The 22,084-nt window shown below is 49.3% G+C and overlaps 2 protein-coding genes across 2 annotated transcripts; both read left to right on the forward strand.

Annotated features, from left to right (window-relative positions):
- Positions 1–173: 173 nt before the first annotated feature.
- On the forward strand, positions 174–15,299 carry LOC144950295 (uncharacterized). The gene is made up of 4 exons (XM_078880376.1): positions 174–3,723; positions 4,493–7,481; positions 9,063–9,165; positions 10,163–15,299. Exons 1-4 carry the CDS (start codon positions 258–260, stop codon positions 10,301–10,303), a joined length of 6,699 nt encoding a protein of 2,232 aa, XP_078736502.1. The 5' UTR covers positions 174–257; the 3' UTR covers positions 10,304–15,299.
- A 2,495-nt stretch (positions 15,300–17,794) lies between these two features.
- LYRM2 (LYR motif containing 2) lies at positions 17,795–21,857 on the forward strand. Its single transcript, XM_078880377.1, has 3 exons — positions 17,795–17,906; positions 19,375–19,515; positions 20,963–21,857. The coding sequence occupies exons 1-3, from the start codon at positions 17,874–17,876 to the stop codon at positions 21,038–21,040; spliced, it is 252 nt and encodes an 83-aa protein (XP_078736503.1). The 5' UTR covers positions 17,795–17,873; the 3' UTR covers positions 21,041–21,857.
- Positions 21,858–22,084: the final 227 nt, after the last annotated feature.

Genomic DNA, 22,084 nt, shown 5'->3' on the forward strand with positions numbered 1-22,084 from the left:
TAGACCAGGCTGATGCATCACACGTAGACCAGGCTGATGCATCACGCGTAGACCAGGCTGATACATCACCTGTAGACCAGTCTCTGTCACGTGTAGACCAGGCTGAGTCACGTGTAGACCAGGCTAAGTCACGTGTAGACCAGGCTAAGTCACATGTAGACCAGGCTAAGTCACGTGTAGACCAGTCTGATACATCACTTGTAGACCAGTCTAAGTCACGTGTAGACCACGCTGATACGTCACGTGTAGACCAGGCTATGGCACGTGTAGACCAAGCTGAGTCACATGTAGACCAGGCTGGTGCATCACGTGTAGACCAGGCTGATGCATCATGCGTAGACCAGGCTATGTCACGTGTAGACCAGGCTGATACATCATGCGTAGACCAGGCTATGTCACGTATTGACCAGGCCATGTCACCTGTGGACCAATCTGAGTCACGTGTAGACCAGTCTAAGTCACGTGTAGACCAGGCTGATACATCACCTGTAGACCAGGCTATGTCACGTGTAGACCAGGCCATGTCACCTGTGGACCAGTCTAAGTCACGCGTAGACCAGGCTATGTCACGTGTAGACCAGGCTGATGCATCACGCATAGACCAGGCTATGTCACGTGTAGACCAGGCTGATACATCACCTGTTGACCAGGCTGATGAATCACGTGTAGACCAGGAGTCATGTGTAGACCAGTCTATGTCACGTGTAGACCAGGCTAAGTCACGTGTAGACCAGGCTGATACATCACGTGTAGACCAGGCTAAGTCACCTTTAGATCAGTGTGATGAGGTATGTGTAGATCGGTCGAAGTCACAGTTATCTCAGTCTAATAATTCACCTTCAGACCATCCTGATGTGTCCTGTCCAGCACGGTGTGATACGCCACATGCAGAGCAACATAACGCGTGCTTAGAGCAATCTGAGTCAAGTTTAGTCCACTCTAATAGGTCTCGTATAGACCGTTCCAAGACACATTCAGTCCAGCCAGAACAGCTGCACATAGACCAGTCCAATAAAACGACCTCAGACAATTCTGGTAAGCCATCTTTAGACGAGCCTATGTCACGTTCAGACCAGTCTCCCAAGTCTCATTTCAACCAATCTTCTATTCTGAATCCAAAACAGTCTGCCAAGCCACATACTCATCTCTCTGAGCCTCGTACAGACGATGCCTCAAAAGCACATTTACACCAGTCTGAAAGGCCACATTCAGACCGTACTGAGAAATCGTGTTCGCATCACCCTAAGCCACATATGGACGAGGCTGCCAAGGCTGTCGAGTCAATTTCAGAGCGGCCCATTCCGCCAAACTCTTCGAAGTGTCCTCCTCTCTCTGTGTCTGTGCATGACCCCGAGCAACACGTCGAGTCTCTGGCGAGCGCACGCAACCAGGACGCTCCAATTGCGACCTCCCTCGGGAACCCACAGGCACCTGCTGGTGGCCATCAGCTGTCAATATCTCAGCCCGAGCTTCCACATCGCGTGGAACTGAGAGGCAGAGGAGGTGGGACACCGAGGCCAGGACCGGCGTCCCAAGCCCAGACACGGGCCACTGAGGGCTCCACCAAAAAGACATCGGAAATCAAAGCGGCGCCAATGCACGGTGCAACGGCGGACCCGACGGAAACCACAGTTGACCTGCTTGTGCTCCTTCAGGCGCTCTCGCTGGACAGGTTATGCGAGGGAGACGACGAAAAGCAGAGTGTCCCAAGCTGCCCAAGTGAGGTAGGCACAGGCGAACAAGGGCATGAGAAGAGATCGGTGAGGAGGAGCGGTGAAAGTGGAGGAAGAGGAGATTGTGATCAGGTAATGCCTAGAAGGCACGGCTTTCAACTTGCTGTGACCGCTCCTGACCGTCGGGCCAAGGAGCACGAGCGTTCACGCAATAGCATCGCTGAAGAGGCACACAAGGGCAGAGTGAGGCAGCTGAAGTCAAAGAGCTGTTTTCCAGATGCGACCACTGGGCAAACAGACAGGAATATCCTGGATTATCCAAAACACAGCCTGCATGGGACAGACCTGGACGTCGTGCCGTCGGAGGAGTGCAGTGCCACCCGCAGCAAAGCCAGCACGAGCAGCACCGTTTACAACCAGGAGAGGCATAGGCAGAGGATCGAGTCGTCTGGCTCACAGTGCTGGTCTCTTGATGGTGCTGATGGCAAGGAACGCGAGCAAAGAAGCGAACAGGATGCGCAGAGTCACGAACGCAACGATGGCGGGAAGTCTCACGCGTGTGACGGCACCCGGGAAGGTTTGCCAGGAAATAACCGGAAGGAAAAGACGAGGGGAGAGCGAAGCCACAGAGTGGATAAATGTCAGAGGCCCAGGGATTCGCATCGCAACGCCGTCGCTTCCGAACAGCAGTGTCACGGCAGCAAAGGTAGCAAACGCCGTGTGGGAGAGCGTAAGCGAAGGCCTGCTGATGACTTTGGAGGATGCTCGCAGGTGTGCGAGGTCCGGTATCGCAGGGACGGCTCGGCAGAGAAACACAACGCGAGGCATAAGGCCAGCAAAGCAGACAAGCGTGGAAGTGCGGAGGGAAGAGAGGGAAAAGATGGCGTGTGCGGCCGGGGAAATTTACATAAAAACAGGGAGGGGGAGAGTTCCCTTCCGAGGGAAGCCACCTCGAGCGTCAGCAGGAAGAAAATCTCCGCGGAGAAAGAAAGGTCCAAGGAGAAGCTGAAACGTAGTGGTGGCTCGGCGGTAAGAACACCAGGTGAAATGCAGGAACACAGTCACTCTGAGTGTGCTGAATCTTCGCCAAAGCACGAGTCTCGCGGACGAAAATTAAGCGCTGCACGCAACGTGGTGGGCATCAATGACCCGTGCGATGGTGCGCCACCGGACGATTTGCGCCAACGGTGGGGGTTTGGGGTCGAGCAGCCTTCTTTTTCGACGCTATCCGAATTCGCTCAGCGGGGCGGAGGCGCCTTTGGTTGGTGCCTTGCTCCCGAAGGGGTCACGGAGCCTCCAACTTCTCCCCCAGCCATCGTTGTTGAGCAGTCAAGCAGTGTAGCCGAGGCATCGGAACTCAACAACAGTGACTTTCATCAGCCAGACAACATGGATGACTTGGTTGTTGTGGATGAGTTTATTCTAGAGAATTCCGGAGATTCCAACAGTGAAGCTGATCGTGATAGCGGTGATGGACCCGAGGAGAGCGTAGAGATCTGGCATGCACATTCCAGTCCAACTGTTGATCAGCATGCAGGCTCAGCGGAGCATTCTGAAATTCTAGCCAAACGGGACAGCGAAGGCACCTCGGCATTAGTTCAGCAAGAATTCAGCGAAGGCCACTCGGGAGACGTAGCCCTGGCAGCCGGTCGACCATCACGGCCTACCGAGCACCACTCCCAGCAAGACGATGTCGTCGTTACTCTTGAAAGAAACGTTTCGGCTGCGACCTCACGCGATTCAGAAGTACCGCCTGAAAGAACAGAGGCGGCGCAAACGCCGAGAAAAGGAGGCGGCAGCGCAGAGGAGGTGCCCGAGCTCAAGCAGTCGAAGGTGACGTTCATGTCGAGCCTGAGCCTGGCGCTGTCACCACAACGTGGGATCCGTGCAAATAATGTTGATAGTGGCAGTGCTGGGGTGGAAGTGGTGACGGTGGTGGCAGCGGTGGCGACAGCACCGTCTTTTCAGACGGGGCCTCCAGCTACGATGGGCAAGCGAGCAGAAGATGCCGGCAGTCAAGATAAAGATGGAACAGACCCAGCAGCAGCCGGTAGGCATTTCACTATTCTTTAGCATATTTATACAATATTTTGTGATTATTCATTGAATAAAATCGATACTTACACTTCACGATAATGTCACTTCACAGCCCTTTGTAAACCCACTGGTAGCTGAAGGCCTTGCCACGGTATGCCAGTCGTGGGGGTTGTTTGACCCTCCATACTTCACCACGCTGGTCAGTGCAGGTTGGCGCTTTGGGGGCGCAAGATCAGTTCGGTTATCACTTTCCATACATGTTAGCCGTGACCGGGAATTAAGCTGTGGTCGCGTGGGTTCAAGGTGTGGCACGCTAAAATTGAGTGACCGCTTCACCCACTTGGTATTTGATGTTTAATAAGTTGAATGTATTTTGGTGAGCTGTGGCGCACAGCAGTTTGCATGCTGTGTGAACATGCGAGACTGAGAAATATTCCCACTTGATTAATACATACTGTTAATTATGAGTTGTTTCTTTATACATAGTATTTGTTGTAAAAGTAAATTATTCCTACTTATTTTTAAACCTATTCAGTTTGGTGCCTTGAAAAGTGTGACATTTGAAAAGCATTTTGTTGTTTTATATTTTATTGGTCGGATGACCTCGACTGCCTACTAACTTTCCGTAAAAAAGTGTCATTTTTTTACGTGAATGGTGTGGAAATATTCCAGGACATAGAGATGTTCAAGTAAAAGTATCTATAATATTCATGTCAATGGCACGCAATGCATAAACTGATGTCTTCATTTCACTTCGCGTTATTCACGTGGTGTGGACACAGGCCCCTTGGAAGATGTTACAAACAGCATTCTCTCGGGACATCTGCGAGAGGAATTCCCCTGCGCAGCTGCGATGCCACAGCAGAACAGCGGCAACGTCAAAGAGTCGACACCGGATAGTCCGCCAGACGCGGAAGATGACGGGCCGGAGGAGGGCGAGATCGTGAGCGACACGGAACCCGAAGATATCCCTCGGGACACGCGCGTGCAGGACACCAAGGGGAGCAGCTCCCGGGCTAATTGCAACACTACCACCGCCGCCAACACCACCACCAGCACCGCCGTCATCACCGCCACCGTCGCCAGCGTCGCTGATCGGGCAGCACTTCCCGTGCGCCGCAACAGGGAGCCTGCCAGCCGGTGCAGGAGCGCGTCCGCCAACCCGCGTGGGAACAAAAAGTGGCCCGGAAAATTGTCGTGGCCGAACGGCTGCGCCTCCCAGAAGCATGGACGCTTCCCAAATAAGTCGTGCAGGCAGGAGTTCAATCTGCGCAAGAGGTCTCATCTCGGTAAGAACCCACCGACCGGCCCGGCCAAACAAAACGACCGCTCTGAAGTAAACCGTCCCGGGAACAAGAATCGGCAGCCGGAACAAGCGCTGCTGACGATGCAGTCCATCCTGAACGAACTGGAGAGCGTTCGGAAGCTTGTGCATAGCACCTACCCGATCTCTAGTGCACAGTCACGGGACCCTCCGCTGTTCGAGATCCTGGATTATGCCGAGAAGCAGTCTGTCGATACGTTGAACAAGTTCAATTGGCGCGGTCAGGATGGCAGCAAGATGGAGCTGCGTTCCCTGATCAGAAAGTCAATCGGACAGCTGAAAAATAACACGAACTTCGAGAGCTTGTTTTCAGGCCAGAGGCCTCACGAGACGGGAGTGTTGCTCAGGCTGCTGGACACGGAGTTTAACATTTTGTTCAACAACATTCGATACACGCTGTGTCTGCAGCAGCTCGGCAGCAGGCCGCACAATGCGAACAGGGTGGCAACACACCGTCGGTCTGTGAAATCGATGTCTGCGGAACAGTGTGGGACGGTGAGCGGCAGAGACGAGCGTGTGCGGCTAACTTCGCCCAAACACGCGGTAGGCGGCAAAGCTTCGGTCGCCACTGCATCGCCTGCTCGGTCTCCGCTCGCTACGACGGGAGTTAACGCCAACCTCAAGGTTTACAAGATTCCCAAGTGTCCTAATGGTGTCCTCCGATCTCCGGTTGAGCGACGAGACCCTGTTTGCATGCCACACTTCACAGAGGGCATGGCACCTGTCCAGAGCTCAACTTTACGATCTCCAAACTTGGGCGTCATGTCCGTGAGAGAACCTCAGTCGCAGCTCAAGCGAAAGATGTGTTCGGAGGTGGAGGTTATAAGCGCGCCTGTGAAAAAAGCCACCCCAGTGGGGAAGAGGAGAAAAATTGAACCAGAGGGAAATTTTTACCAAACGGTGAAGGGTTTTAAAAGTGTTGCAGGCGATAGCGACAACTGTGGGAGTGCAGCCGAGAAGAAAACCGAGGCGGTGAGCAGCGGCGGTAAAAGTGGCAGCCGCGGCAGCAGTGACAGCAGCGGTAACGGTGGCAGCGATGGCCATGGTGACATTGCACTGGAGGGTGTTGCAGAGGACGTTGAGACGACGAGCTTGGAGATGGATGAGTGCCCAGTGACGCCCGGTAAGAGCATGTTCGGGCCGGACGCGGACAAAGCGACCGAGCCTCCAGACAGCGCGGAAGCGTCGCGGGTGTCGGAATCGCAGCCGGACGACAAGAGTCCCGCCGTGGAAACTCCGCAGGAGCCGCCCCCTCTTCCGCCAACCCTGCACTTTACCCTTTGCACCGAGTCGAACATGGGGGACCAGCTCATGTCCCTGCTGGGCGTGAATAGGCAGATTCTGACGGAAGTGTCCGTGGCCAGATCGCCGGAGGTGCAAGTGACCTACCCTTGCCTCGAGTGCTCGGAGAGCCTCCCGTCATCGGACGGCACAGACATGACCTGTGAGAAATCCAAGCAGTTGAAAAGCACGGACTCCACCTTTTTCACGTACCACGAAAGCACCAACTGGGTCCCTCCCATCTCATCCATCTTGCTGGCCGACCTCGAGGTTTCCAACTCCCTGCTCTCTCCTCTGAAGGACAGCTACAGCCTGACCAGCTGTGCGATGGTCGGCGAGAAGATGCCGCTGCCGTCGGACGGCCTGAAGTTTGTGTCGCTGCCCGCAGCATGCTACAGTGAGAACGCGCAGTTTGACGAGGAGGAGTCGGACTTCCACCTCGCGTTGGACACCGAGAGCCCGTCGGAGGACGGCGACTCTGGCCAGAAGTTCTCACCACTCAAGAACAGGGCTCCCAAAGAGGGATTCTTCGAAATCGTCACACACGAGACTCCACAAAGTCAGAAAAGCGGAGAGGCGGACACAGACTTTGGGCTGCATTCGGAGTGTGAGGGTGTGTCCAGGAAGTGGCAGGTGCCTTTTGGGGAGGAGTGTGATGGCGGGAAGCCTGCGGAGGTGGCGGAGGAGGAGGAGGCAGAGGAGGCAGAGGAGGAGGAAGAAGAATTGAGTAAGACTCCAGAACCGCACGGCTGTAAACGGCGGCGACACAGCAAGTCGCCCGTCACTGCTAAGCAAGATGGAAACAAAAAGAAATGTAAAAAGCCGAGAGCATCCGAGACAAACTTAGTATCGTCACCAGAGTCTGGAAAGCATTCCGTTGGACCAGAGTCGCCAACTAGTGGCAGGAAGAAGAAATCATCGATGCCGCCGTCTGCAGAAGAACTCCTGACACCAGCAAAGGGCCATGGACGGAAAAGAAAAAAATCTAAATCGAGGAGGTCATCGGGGAATGTGGTGGAGCTCGGGGAAGAGGCGACATCCTCACCGGGCGAGAAGCCACCGCGCAAGGGCAGGAAACGATCGGGTTGCGATACCTCCCCCGACAAAGTCATCCTGGCGAAGAATGTGGTGAAGAAGCACGGGGAGGTGGTGCTGCTTTGGACCAGGTGAGTGCAGCGATGATGGTTTAGTGTGTAAGTGAAAACTAATTTATTTACAACGAATTTCGATTTAAAGCTTTCGTGACTGCAGGGATTCATCTTCTTGGTTCTTTCGGTAAAGTCACGTAGAAGGGAAATAATAAAATAATACAAATTAAACATACAAGTCAGCTGAATTGACGCTGTCTTTCCGACAGACCTGTTCTTCACCTGAGGACGGCAGCTTGCGTTGTGACCGAAACGTCGTGAGAATTATTTTATTATGTTTTATTTGTATTATTTTATTATTTCCCTTCTACGTGACATTACCGAAAGAACCAAGAAGATATTTACAACGATTTTTTGCGTTTATGTTGTTGTCCCCCCCCCACCAGCCCGCCCCAAACCTCCAATTGGCACGGTTGGCTACGTTACGTTGCGAAAGAAGTTCAACATAATACATGCGTACACACGAAGCAAACGCAGAGAGCCGACTTACATCGTAACATGGTGAAACCAGGAGTGTGGAGCCTCTGGCCCGTGTCTCCTTTTAATTTGGCCCTTGACTTCATTTCATGCGGCCCGTTGCACAGAGACAATTTTTCCGTCACTGTAAGCATCTTGGCTACGCTAATCTTGTACTCGGGGGGGTGGGGGGGTGGGGAAGAATGTCTTTAACTTGGCAACACTTTCTAATTTTAGTGCATTTCTGTCACTTCTGTCACTGCACAAACAGCCTCTTGTTCACTTGCCAATTAAAAACTGCTGGTGGCAATTTCCTTAACTTTATGGGAAATTCCAGCGTAAAGTGTGATCTCAAACTATCAGTCAGTCAATTTTGCGATTATTGCTTTACTTAATAGATATTTTTATATTGTTAATGGTGACTTCCAAGCGTGCAACTCTCAATGCTGTTTTGCACAATTTTCAGCTTTTGGTCCATTTTTATTCCTTTAGAGATCTATGCCCTCTCTGGACATACAAACCTTTAGCTAACACAAATCTTCAAATCTAACACAAACCCAAACACTCATCTAACCTTAACCCTAACACTTGTCCCAACACTGACCCTGACACGAGTGTCAATCTGACATTAAGATGATCACTAACCCTGCCTATTTGGACGCTCACACTCATTCCAACACTAAGCTAACCATAACGCTCCAGTAATCTTACGAGGAACACTAACCCAACATATTCTTAGGTTTTTTCGGTAAAGTCACGTAGGTAAAAAATTAAAATTAATAAAAGTAAAATAAAAATAAATAAAAAATCACGATGTTTCGGAGGCAACACAAGCTTCCGTCTTTTTTTTTTACTTGATACAGCTGTCGTGCTGTGACGGTTCCACCTGAAGACGGAAGCTTGTGTTGCCTCCGAAACGTCGTGATTTTTATTCTATTTTAATTTTACTTTTATTAATTTTAATTTTTTACCTACGTGACTTTACCGAAAAAACCTAAGGATATGAATCCTTGCAGTCACGAAAGCTTCAAATCTAGAACTAACCCAACACGAACCATCCACAAACTGCTGCGCTCTCTCTCTCACCGACGCCCGTGCCGCTGCTGCCACCTCGCGACCTCTGTGCCGCTTTATCCTCCGCAGGGACGACGACCGGCTGATTCTGTCGGAGGTGCAGCGTCACGGGGCCTCTCCCGACATCTTCTCCTCCGTCGCTGCGCTGCTCGGTGACAAAACTGGATCTCAGGTCAGTGCCGGCTCCACCACACCGACCTTTGTGTGTTTTTAAATAGGGCACCACGGTGCCGAGATGGTTACTACCTCGTCTGGTATATGGGAGGTCATGGGTTCAATCCCAACCCTGAAGCCTGTATATTTGGAGTTTTCATGTTCTCCCCGTGGTCGCGTGGATTTTTCTCCGGGTGGTCCGGTTTTTTCCACTCCACATTTAGACTGAACATGCGTTTAGAGTATTTGTCCGTTATAAATGTCCAAGTGATAAACCACTTTGTTGAGCTACGATTTGTGTCCAGGTTGCTTTTGAAAAAGAGTTAAATTACTGAGTGAGCCATACCTGGTAAAATACATTTTTTTATAGTTTTGAAATGCTTTCCATTGCTCATTCTATCGTATTGTATCATCAAACATAATTACGAGGCAAACCCCGGTGTGCAGTCATGCGTGTGCGTGAGCCGCACAGAGACATTGCAGTCGCACAGAATCCTCATCTTTATTTATGCTAGGGGAATCCGACGAGGCTATGAAGCTCCTTTTTCACAGATGCCCAAATTTCGATTTAAAGCTTTCATGACTGCAGGGATTCATCTTCTTGGTTCTTTGGGTAAAGTCACGTAGAAGGGAAATAATAAAATAATAAAAATAAAACATAATAAAATAATTCTCACGACGTTTCGGCCACAACGCAAGCAGCCGTCCTCAGGTGACGGCTGCTTGCGTTGTGGCCGTGACGTCGTGAGAATTGTATTTTATTATGTTTTATTTTTATTATTTTATTATTTCCCTTCTACGTTTCAGCCACAACGCAAGCAGCCGTCCTCATGTGACGGCTGCTTGCGTTGTGGCCGAAACATCGTGAGAATTGTATTTTATTATGTTTTATTTTTATTATTTTATTACTTCCCTTCTACGTGACTTTACCGAAAGAACCATGAAGAAGATGCCCAAATGTCGCTTGACTCTCACGCTGGCCCCCCCCCCCCCCCCCCCCGTTGTGCGTCGCCTAGGTGTCCCGCAGGTTCCGGGAGCTGCTGAAGCTTTTCCAGAAGGCGGCTGCGGCGGAAAGACTCGCCAACGACGGTGACGCGGTGCAGGAGTCGCACCGCGGATCCTCGCCGCCGCCCGCGGCCCACGCCCCGCGTTGCTGACGACGGCCGATGCAGAGGCAGGCCGTCGCTCGTGCAAGCAGATTCGTTCAATGTCGATATCGGTACTGAAGCAATGGATGCTGCCCATTCGCGGTTGTGAATGGTTCGGCGCACGCTCTCGAATTGGAGTCCCCAGGGGCAGAGGTCGCAACCGCGTACCCGATACCCATACCCTACCCGATACCCGGCTACCCGTACCCGGCCGGGTATGGGTACGGGTACCTGTTTGCGACCCTGGTGCGGCCGGGTACGGGTACGGGTACGGGTAGGCCGTGAGTCACTGGTGAGTCACCGTATGTCACTCATTTCCCAATGTCTTGACTCTTACAATTCAAGTTCCTAGAATCAACCCACCCGCGCCTGCAACATGGCTTCATCCCAGAGGTCGCAATCGGGTACCTGATACCCGTACCCTACCCGTACCGGGCCGGGTAGGGTACGGGTACGGCCGGGTACAGGTACGGGTACCCGTTTGCGACCCTGGTGCGGCCGGGTACGGGTAAGGAATCAAAACCCGTTTGCGACCTCTGCCCAGGGGTCACCGGTTGCAGTCGTCCTCCGGCAATGGCAGTTGAAATCCTCGGCGTGTTTCTTAAATCTCACCGCCTCCGTCCACCCAGCCGTGTATGAATGGGTGGTGCACCACAGTCGAGCGGGGGGCCGTGTGCGTGGCTGGGTAGATCGTGGCTACTTCGGTCTCTTTCTGGCGAGCCGTCTGGCCAGCGTGAACAAGAAGGCCAAAATAAACCTCAGGAGGCAGGGCGTTGTTAAGTGGTCACCCTTAGTTTGGAGGTGCTTTGGCTACCAGCAGTAGCCTGCATCTTTTACCGTTTTCACAGAGCAATGATACAGGCTCATGTTGGTTCACTTTATTCAGTGTTTGAAGCGTCCAGCATATGTTACCCCCCCCCCCCCTGTTAAATAGCATGACTTGTATGTATACCTTAGGACAGTTTTGTTTTCTAGGTGAAGAGATGCTGCCCTGGAAACGCAGTTTTCAGTGCAAGTCTCAATATTTAATTGAATTTTGTAAGATGTATACAGGGTGGCTCAAGAGGCAGGACACACACTTAATTTATTTTAACACTGGCATTATTACATTTAAATTGTTTATTCTCTAAGTTAATATGCTATATATCTGTTATCATAATTGATATCTAATTTGTCTTTTCCCGTGGGGTCACCGTCATTTACAAAACTCGACCAAGAACCCCCGAATGAATCGAAACGACAAAATTGTGAAATGTTCAAAGAGCGCACGCCTGTAATATTTGCAAAAATAAAGCCCTGAATTCGTTTCAAAACATGATTCACGCATGCATTGATGTCGATGGAAGTCAGTTTGAACGTATGTTAAAAGCAATTAAATAATATGTAATATAAACTAAATATATAATAGCCCGGTGTGTCCTGAGTTTTGGGCCACGCTGTATAAAGTTTAACATCAGGCACAGTTATCCCACTTTGATGTAGGGGTGTCGGAGTTTCTAAAGATCCAGCGATGTAGCCCACTTGACACCGCCACACGAGCTGCTGTATAGAACTCACTCTCGAATGTTCGTAAATGGATTGTCTGGGTTTGTGGGTTTAACGGGGGCTTGCGAAACATTAATATATTTTTACACACGCACTGCGTCTGTTATTAGCTGCTCCTCATTGAGTGTCAGTGCCTACGTTTCAGCGCAGACATGTCAGCGAGAGAACCATTTACTTAAAGAAGGAATTACATCTATATGAGGTGAGAATAAAAACAGCCGAGGCATGTTACGTCTACGCCCAGTTACTGAACCGTAATTAGGAGAGGTTATGAATTGTGGCCGGCAGAGTTACTGAAGACATTTGGAAAGACGTGGAGTGAACAGTTTTTTTTACACTGCTGAAAAGCAATGCTCTGGATATTTGAACTTTATGGCGGTCACCCCGGGGTACCATAGTACCCCGGCTCTCGCATAATGTCCGTGATGCAGTCATTTTCGGTCTGTGTTGATGGTCGGCGATGCGGTAATCGACTCATCGGGACGAGCTGTACCCACGATGCACCGCCACGGTGCGTGCGAGCGTTCAGGGTTTCGGCGCAATCGTCCTCGCTGCGTTTCGACATCGCAGAGTAGCACTGATTTCGGATTGATTGGTACCCCAGTCGCGGAATTGAGTACACCCCTGGAAAAAAAGTGTCCCAGAAATAAAATATTTAATTGCCTCGGCCATTTAGTATTATTTGGTACCCCGGGGTACCACCATGAGGATCATTTGCCCCCGTTTGATTTATCGGGGCCACTATGCCCACACCCCCTCCTCCCCATTACCCTGGATAATTGAGAATTGACTGCATGGTTCTTTCGGTAAAGTCAGTCGAAACGTCGTGAGAATTTTATTGTTTTGCTTTTATTATTTTATTGTTTTTCCCTTCTACGTGACTTTACCGAAAGAATCAAGAATATGAATCCCTGCAGTCACGAAAGCTTTAAATCAAAATTTAAAATGCATAGATGTGGTTCAACTTGCGGTGGTTGTGAGTTTTATCTCGAATGGGTTTGGGATTTTCACATTTAATGACAAAATGTCTAATGTTATTATAATTTACGTATTTGCTTGCATAGTCACAATGTGTTAGTTATCCATTGTTTGCAGTTCCTTAAAGTTAAAATAATAATCTTGATTTGAAGCTTTCGTGACTGCAGGAATCCATACTCTTTGGCTCTTTCGGTAAAGTCACGTGGGTAGAAAATGAAATAAATCACGACGTTTCGGGCGCAACACAAGCGTCCGTCGTCAGGTGAGAAAGCGTAAAAGAATAAAGCAAGTTTAATTTTCTGTAGCTTAGAGAAAAGCTACGTGCTTTGGCATTTCATTGTATGTGTACATTCAGGATGATCGGAAAGTCCCTTCATAAGTTTGATGTCATTTTGTGGAACATTTATATATTTGTTTATTCTGTCAGTTTAATGTGGAATGGATGAAACAATTCGTTTTCTTTGCTGGGAGGTGAGACCTCTGAGAATACGCAAGTGGATTGAAACATTTTAATGCACCGGTAGTGTTTGTTTTTAAGTATTCTGCTTGACGTTTAGGGTCACAAAATGTGTGGATTTCACATTCCGGGTCACTTAGTTACACAACTAAAGAGAGACACGTGACAAAACTCGGATATTACCAAATGTGTCCTGCAGAGTTACTGAAGACATTGTTGCTGGACGTTTAGCGCAACCTTTTTTTGAGATACGAAAGTGAACAACAACAAAAAGAACATCCGGTCGTGAGTGCAGAATAGGACTTGGGGGGGTTGGGACCCTTCCCATTACTTCTAGATTTGAAGCTTTCGTGACTGCAAGGATTCATACTATTAGTTCTTTCGGTAAAGCCACGTAGGTAAAAAATGAAATTAAAATTAATTTTAAAAAATCACGACGTTTCATTTGATGCAGCAAATCTGGCTGTGACGGTCCCACCTGATGACGGAGACTTGTGTTGCCTCCGAAACGTCGTGATTTTTATTTTATTTTTATTAATTTACATTTGTGGAGCCGCCAACACACACGGTACATGCACATACATAGAAACACGCTCTTTCCCGTGTCGAAAATATTCCCATCCTCCCTACCCAATGAATGCGGATAAAAATGCAGTGATGGATACATATAACTTGCGGGCCATTTCTAAGTGGTAGGCCTCGTGTTGTTGCCACTGGCCGTTTGACGTGAACCTGCTGATCTTATTTGACCCATTGGCTCTCCGCGTACGGCGTAGACGTTGGCAGACACGAGTGCATGATCATTTTCATTTTTTTTTCTCAAAATACGTTCATTTAAAGCGATGTAGGGACTTTACTAGAAGCGTGTGTACACAGAAACCATATTCTTGAGATGCCAGAGAAGTAATGCTTTGGATATTTACCCCAGTTTTGGCGAGCATGGTGTTTTCACGTGTGTCAATACGGTGTCCTTTGTGTTGTCCAGCCTTCCTTAATAGTCGATTTTTAGCAACATAGAGTGTGCATTAAGGTGTGCTCCTAGGCCAAAACCATCACTTTACTGATGACAGATCTCTCCCTGCTGGTGCTTCTCTGATTGTGGTGGTAAGCGATGATTAAGTCGTGGTTTTATGTTGGTTGTTACATGCTGGTGCTGGTTTTATGATGGTTTGCACGATGATTTCTGTGTGGTGTGAAATGTGTTTTTTTTTGACCAGGTAAAGGCCACTGAGATATTCGCTATTTTTCAGAGGGCGACCTGGCTACACATGAGATTTCTCATCGACATTGCTTATATCATCATTGCACGTGGGAACTTGTAGCCTCAGCCAAGTAGGCACCGTCAGGATCCAGGACAGAACCCGTGACCTCCTGCGTACAGAGCATTGGAGATAGCATCTCACCACCACCACGACGCATGGTAGTTGTATGGTGAATGTTGCAGAATGGTGGTATGGTGTTGCTTGTGGAATGCTGTTATGTATGTATGGAGAACATTGGAACCGTATGTAACAAATCATGCTAATCGGAGGCACGGGGGCAGGACAAACTTAACACAAAAAGTAGTTCTAAAGAAATGAGTTCTCAGTCTAGATGTATGATTGTATGGTGATTGTTGCTTGATGTTCGGGTGATGGTGGTACATGGTTGTTGGTGTGATGCATGATGTATTTGGAGTGATTGTGTGGTTATTGCATGGTGGTATGCGGTGGTTGAGTGCTGTGGTAGTGCTGTGATGGTTGTAATGTTTGCCACTCTTTCTCACAATTGTCATTCGCCGCGAGGTGTGTGTGTGTGTGTGTACTAAAGCAGCATTGTGTGCACTGGTTAGTGGCCATATTACCAAGATACCTAATGCCCGATAGGATTGATCAATAATTTATTTTATACAGCAGTTGTACAGGTCATATTTTTTGTGTATACTGTATATATATAACTTCAGTGCCCTTGCAGTTGTGAATACAGGGTATTTGTAAATTATTTGCGTCTTGGCTCGTTTTTTTATTTTAACACATGCCTTCATCTTTTAAACTGGGTCTGATCAGGTCAAAGACCCGGAAAATACTTTTTCGGCCGACCTACACCACACCCAGTGTATGCAGTACCTCTCGTTCTGGTTATGGCTCCGAGTCGATTCACGGACCTTCCCCAAACCGACCCACGACCCATGGGAATATTAACTGCGGGTTGTGCGATGGTGGGGCACGTAGACGCGGTAGCACAGAAGTACTGTATAACAATGTCGCGGTGACCTGGCCCAGCGATGGCGCCCTCGCTGCTTGTTGCGAAGGTTCGCGGGTTCGAAATACAGCGGCTGCCCTGGTTATCATTGCGGGGGGTATCAAGCGTAATCTGTGCCCTCTGTAAAGATCCCGTGACATTGTGTAATTCCCTACCATATTCTTGGTTCTTTCGGTAAAGTCACGTAGAAGGGAAACAATAAAATAATAAAGCAATAAAATTCTCACGACGTTTCGGCCACAACGCAAGCAGCCGTCCTCAGGTGAAGAAACAGCTGTCAGAAAGACAGCGTCTTAATGAGCACTGCCAAGCTTGGCAGCGTACTTTAGGCTGTGTGGGAAGAGGAGAGAGCCTCTTTCTGACAGCTCTGTTTCTTCACCTGAGGACGGCTGCTTGCGTTGTGGCCGAAACGTCGTGAGAATTTAATTATATTATGCATTTATTTTATTATTTCCCTTCTACGTGACTTTACCGAAAGAACCAAAAATATGAATCCCTGCAGTCACGAAAGCTTTAAATCGAATATAATTCCCTACCGTTGGAAATTCGTTTATCCTATGTGGCTACTTTTAATTATCGTCTTAAAATACATATTTTTTAAGTCGGTTTATTCTTCTCTTTGGTTCTTTCGGTAAAGTCACGTAGAAAGAAAAATCAATTAAATTGTTTTTTTCAGTTTATTCTATTTAGCTTCACCTCTCTTGGCCCTTATTCTTACAAGGCGCCTTGAGACATTAGTGGGAACCACCTTACAAATGTAAACTATTGTTTCGATTTAAAGCTTTCGTGACTGCAGGGATTCATCTTCTTGGTTCTGTCGGTAAAGTCACGTAGAAGGGAAATAATAAAATAATGAAAATAAAACTATAAAATATTTTTTTATGTTTTATTTTTTTCCCCCTTCTACGTGACTTTACCGAAAGAACCAAAAAGATAAACTATTGTTATTGACAAGAGCAGGTCATGGTATTGTCGGCTGCGTCAAGGTAAAAATTTTCAAAGGGGGGGAAAAAAACCCCATTGCTCATTTAGGATTATAGATAGCAACCATCAACCCCGACTGAAAACTTGGCAGGATCCTCCTGAAAAAGTCAGGGTTGATTCTTTAATGGGTAAACAACAGAGGTCGCAAACGGGTTTTGATTCCTTACCCGTACCCATACTCGGCCGCATCAGGGTCGAAAACGGATACCCGTACCCTACCCGATACCCGGCTACCCGTACCCGGCCGGGTATCGGGTAGGGTACAGGGTACGGGTATCGGGTACCCGATTGCGACCTCTGGGATGAAGCCATGTTGCAGGCGCGGGTGGGTTGATACTAGGAACTTGAATTGTGAGAAGAGACAAGAGTTTGGGAAATGAGTGACAAACGGTGACTCACCAGTGACTCACGGCCTACCCGTACCCGGCCGCACCAGGGTCGCAAACGGGTACCGGCCGGGTACGGGTAGCCGGGTATCGGGTAGGGTACGGGTACCCGGTTGCGACCTCTGGTAAACAAGCGTCGACATATGCAACTTTATTTCATTATGGGGTTTCTGTGCTGCCAACTACGTAGCCCAGCAGCCTGGTGGTCCAACACCGAGACACGATGCAGGATCAAGGCTGGTTTGTATATTGGACTTCTTTCGCACCGTACGTAGCCAACCGTAACCGTGTTAATCAAAGGTGCGGGGGGGAAGGACAAACTAAAATACAAAACGCGGTTCTAAAGAAAACACATTCCTGCGGAGGGAGCTGGTAGGAACGTGTTGGGTTGCTCGGTCAATGGCCAGGGTCAACGGCGGCGTGGTGTATTCCGCAAATATGCCCGACTGTGAGGGCGGGCACAAGCCGGCGTGAGTAGGTTAAACGTTGAGTTTTATAAGGGCACCACGGGGTGACCAGCCCCACCCCCCACCCAGCCCCACCCCTCCCCACCCTCCACCCAGCCCCACCCAGCCCCTCCCTGCACGACGGACACAATAATCCCCTGTGGGCTGGTGTAACCAGGAGGTTCCTACCAGTATAAACACTGAACTGGAGAATCCAACAGGCTGATGGATTAAACGCTTATTTTGTACGCATACGTGGAGGGCTCAAAACGGAATTGTGCTTATATTTGCCGATAAACTTCACAATTAAGACAGCCGTCGTCATTATAAATCAACACGGCCCGTGTTTACACTGACAATGCTGTGGATGGAAACATCTCCATAAACCCCTCTAATTATGGATAATATTCGGTCGCAAAAGCCAACGACTTCGCGTTAAAACCGAGGACGCATCACATTTTAAAAACGCGTTATTTTGCTCCACCCCGCCCCAATCCCCCGCGAGCACCCGTAGCACGTGGACACTCGACTGCGATCAGCTGATGGCGTCACCGGGCATCCCCACGCTGAAGCAGGTCGGGTGAAGACGTTCAGGGGACGTTCAGGGGACGTTCGGAGGACGTTCGGGGGAGACGTTCAGGGCACGTTCGGGCGACGTTCGCGGCGGCACTTATTGACGGTGGCACGCGGGTTGACGTGCAGCGGTTTGCTAATCCACTGCTGGATGAACGCCTCCCCACTTGGGCCGTCCAGAGGGACCTCCTAATGAGGTTATCCTGCACCTCGAGAATATCGCGTCTTGCCGGGACGTTGAAAGTTCCGCAGTTTTTTTGGGGGGCAAGTTGCGTTCCCCACTGTGACGGTATATTTCTGAGGTGTTATAATGAATCACCGTTACCAAGTGGCCCACGTTTGTTGCTGTTGTTGTATCTCAAGGTAGTACGGACCACACCGCAGCCACAACGATCGGTTCGAGTTGGTGGAAGCGAGAGAACAGACGTTTGAGGAGCATAGAAGTAGGGTACAGCGGTGGAGTTTTGCGGGGAAACCCCCCCCCCCCCACCACTGTATTGGCCCCCCCACCAAGGGGGCCCGGGGCCACCCCCGCCCCCATCCAAAGCCTTCAAACTAAACCGGACGCATGAAACACAAGAATAGGTTTTACCCTTTTCAGCAGTAAAACAAGAGTTGCGTTTAGACGTTCAAACACCGAACAGAAACCTTTTGCAATAAATCAAGTTACTGCATTGACTACACTACTAGTGTTGAACATGCAAACAAAGCACGCTCTGATTATAATCTATGCATTGCAATGTTCGCCTTTTGGCGGTTTAAAAAAAAAAACTTGTCTGACTGGTAGTGAGATGAGGCCCTAAAGGCTGCTGTCTCTCTTGTGTAGGTTAATTAGTTTCGAAGACAATACACAGATTGAGAGTTTCCAATAACACCACGAGAAATTCGCTGCCTCCGCGCATTGGAGACCACCTGGGGAAGATTCCAGGCACGCGTTGACAATGATGATGAAACAAGTGGAAACTGACTTTTTGAAGCTATTTGTTATCATGTCACTGTGTTAATCGTTCTTTTCCCATTAAAAACGATAATCCCATGTAAGTGTTAACATTTTTAAATCCTTTATATTAAGTTCGCTTGCTTGCTTAGGACCGTGCAAATCTTTCGGTAGTTTTTTAACCCACTTCCCGTGATCCAATCGAGCTGACATTTTCCACACAGACTCGTTGTGCGTGACAATTAATGTTCGTGAAAAAAAATCCAAAATTTTACACTTTTTAGGACAAAAATATATTTAATGACCAATTGCTTAAGGTGCAATGCAATCATCTGACCCATAGGTGGCAGCCATCTCAAGCCAGAGGACGAGAGGACTCTAGCCGCCACGCATATAAAGGATTTATAGTGACAAACTTTGTTTTTACGGGTTATACTTATTTTAAGCCTTTGTAGTGATCATCGTAGCGGTGGTCTCGTTGGGCTGAGCCTCGGTGCCTGTGGTGTTGGACCCCCTTCCCTCCCACCCCGCAGTTTCTTCACCGGCAGAAAGTTCTCTCTCTGTACCGAGCGATGCTGAGAGCCATCCGCCAGGTGCCCGACCGCCACTACCAGGTGTACCTACAGGAGTCGGCGCGGCACGAGTTCAAGATGAACAAGGAGGAGACAAACGAGGTGAATAGACAGGCCGTGGGCTTTAATCATCATCGTCGTCGCCTTACTCCGCACGGACCATCGGATTGTCAACGTCATCATCGATGCACTTGGCTCCAGCATTTACTGAACACCGTTTTTCCAATGCCTCCGCCAGCATCGCTTTACTCGGCATCGCTGAACAACATTTGCCAGTAACCCCCATGAACATCATTGTCTTTCTCGTAATTTATCAGTCGATCATCATCATCGTCATCATCGTCGTCAATACCGTGATGAAGAGCGGGATAATTGGACAGATGGGATCCATTTTATTATTTAAATCGTTGCACCGGGGCCCATGCTAACCACACTACACCAAAGATAAAGATCCCCGTATAGCCTTGACCTACTGTTGGGGCAAGTGCTGTTAGCGAGTAGCACCTACGAAGGCCGGCACGGCACACGAAGGGGTGGGTGGCCAGCACCATGCCCGGCCGCCTTTGTCTCACCTGTGACGATGTTTACACACCACACCAGGTACTAATTTGAGGCTGAGTCGACCTAGGGGAGGCCCAGGACCGGTTCAGATAATTTGTCACTGGTGTTGGCAATGAGCAGGAATCGAACTCGGGTCTCCAGGTTCGTAGCGCAGCGCGCTAACCGCTGCATTACCGCTCCCGACACTACACCACCCAGACCACCACCACCACCCAGACCAGCACCACCACCACCACCCAGACCAGCACCACCACCACCACCCAGACCACCACCACCACCCAGACCAGCACCACCACCACCACCCAGACCAGCACCACCACCACCACCACCCAGACCAGCACCACCACCACCACCCGGACCACCACCACCACCACCACCACCCAGACCAGCACCACCACCACCACCCAGACCAGCACCACCACCACCACCCAGACCACCACCACCACCCAGACCACCACCACCACCACGCGGTGATTGCCATTAACAGGCGAGTCACCCTGTACTATTGAACCGACATCGTTGTTATCATCATCATTGTTATCATCATCATTGTAATGGGAGACTCACGAGTTGATTGAGCTCAATATCCCGTAACCATTCAGGCCCATCACCTGCGGCGAGTCGATTAATTATCGTGATCCGATTCAGCAATGTATTTTCGTCTATAATTTTTATGTACGTACAATGAACTCCTCTCGCACCGTACGTAGCCAACCGTGCGAATCGGAGGTGCGGGGGAAGGACAGCAAAAAACTGTCTCGTTTGCATTGTTGCTACATTTTCGTCGTCGCGTTGGGTTTTTGTTCGCTCCTGACACTTGCGTGCGCGAGCATCTCACGAGAATCGACGACGATCGCCAAACCCACGATGCCATCGCACCATGCCTGGGGAGATGACCTGGGGAGATGACCTTCGTCGGTGACCTCCGTCGGTGACCTCCGTCGTTGTCCGGCGCGTTTAACGGCGGTGGCGTGCGCGCTCCGTGCAGGACGCGGTGAGGATGGCGATGACTCGGGGGAACGCGCAGCTGAAGGAGCTCCAGAAAATCATCCGCCTCTCCAAGTGAGCGACCGGTGGAGGTGGCACGGTGTGGGGGGGGGGGGGCACGCCTGCGGCCCCACCGCGACAGGACGTCGCGATGTCCTCCCGGCCCACACGGCGCGTTGACGAGATCGTGACTCCGAGGGGGCGGCGGTGGGCGGGGGAGGCCACAGGAATTGACGATGTGGACACCGTTTTTTTTTTCACTCTCAACAAGTCACCGCCGGGAATACGTCAACAATGGACCCCAAAGCGAGCGAGCTGAGAACAAGCACCGCCAATGAAGTCAACATTGCCGGACTATTTTTCGATTTAAAGCTTTCGTGACTGCAGGGATTCATCTTCTTGGTTCTTTCGGTAAAGTCACGTAGAAGGGAGATAATAAAATAATAAAAATAAAACATGATAAAATAATTCTCACGACGTTTCGGCCACAATGCAAGCAGCCGTCTTCAGGTGGAGAACAGGTCTGTCGACGGCAGCTTGCATTGTGGCCGAAACGTGAGAATTATTTTATTATGTTTTATTTTTATTATTTTATTATTTCCCTTCTACGTGACTTTACCGATAGAACCAAGAAGATTGCCGGACTAATACATTGCAAGGTCGCACGGATCACACTGGTCTACAACTTTTTGGGACGTCGTCTGCTTTAGAGATTAAATGTGCTGCCTATTATGGATTTTGATGTGCTGAATTGAGATATGACAATTAAACAACTGTTTGGCTACTTTTCCCAAGATATTTAAGTTTTTACATTTTAAGTCGATGTATATTGTGTAGATAGTCGAGTTTTACTCATGAATTGTAAACCTGGGTCTTTCCATGTGTGCTTTACATGATAATATGTCACCTGTCCTGTTCATGTAACACTTAAAAAATCAGCAAAAGGGTTATATAAATAAAATGTATTATGAAACAAAAGGCAATAAATTATCATGTGTCTATAAGTACATAGCTTAGCCCTTATTCAGTGTCTACTCGGCGCTGCTTGGCTTGTCTCTTGTATTCGTTAAATGGAGCATCTCTTGTCACTGTCCGGCATTAGTCTGCAAGCAGTGATGGGCTC

This window comes from Lampetra fluviatilis, chromosome 57, assembly GCF_964198595.1.
Source record: "Lampetra fluviatilis chromosome 57, kcLamFluv1.1, whole genome shotgun sequence".
Lineage (NCBI taxonomy): Eukaryota > Metazoa > Chordata > Hyperoartia > Petromyzontiformes > Petromyzontidae > Lampetra > Lampetra fluviatilis.

Bases quoted from the DNA above. Each gene is read 5' to 3' on its own strand.
- LOC144950295 (XM_078880376.1), top strand. From the start codon at position 258: ATGGCACGTGTAGACCAAGCTGAGTCACATGTAGACCAGGCTGGTGCA. The intron at 3,724-4,492 runs GTAGGCATTTCA...GTGTGGACACAG, and splicing joins AACAGACCCAGCAGCAGCCG to GCCCCTTGGAAGATGTTACA. The intron at 9,166-10,162 runs GTCAGTGCCGGC...TGCGTCGCCTAG, and splicing joins GTGACAAAACTGGATCTCAG to GTGTCCCGCAGGTTCCGGGA.
- LYRM2 (XM_078880377.1), top strand. From the start codon at position 17,874: ATGGCGTCACCGGGCATCCCCACGCTGAAGCAG. The intron at 17,907-19,374 runs GTCGGGTGAAGA...CCCACCCCGCAG, and splicing joins GCATCCCCACGCTGAAGCAG to TTTCTTCACCGGCAGAAAGT. The intron at 19,516-20,962 runs GTGAATAGACAG...CGCTCCGTGCAG, and splicing joins ACAAGGAGGAGACAAACGAG to GACGCGGTGAGGATGGCGAT.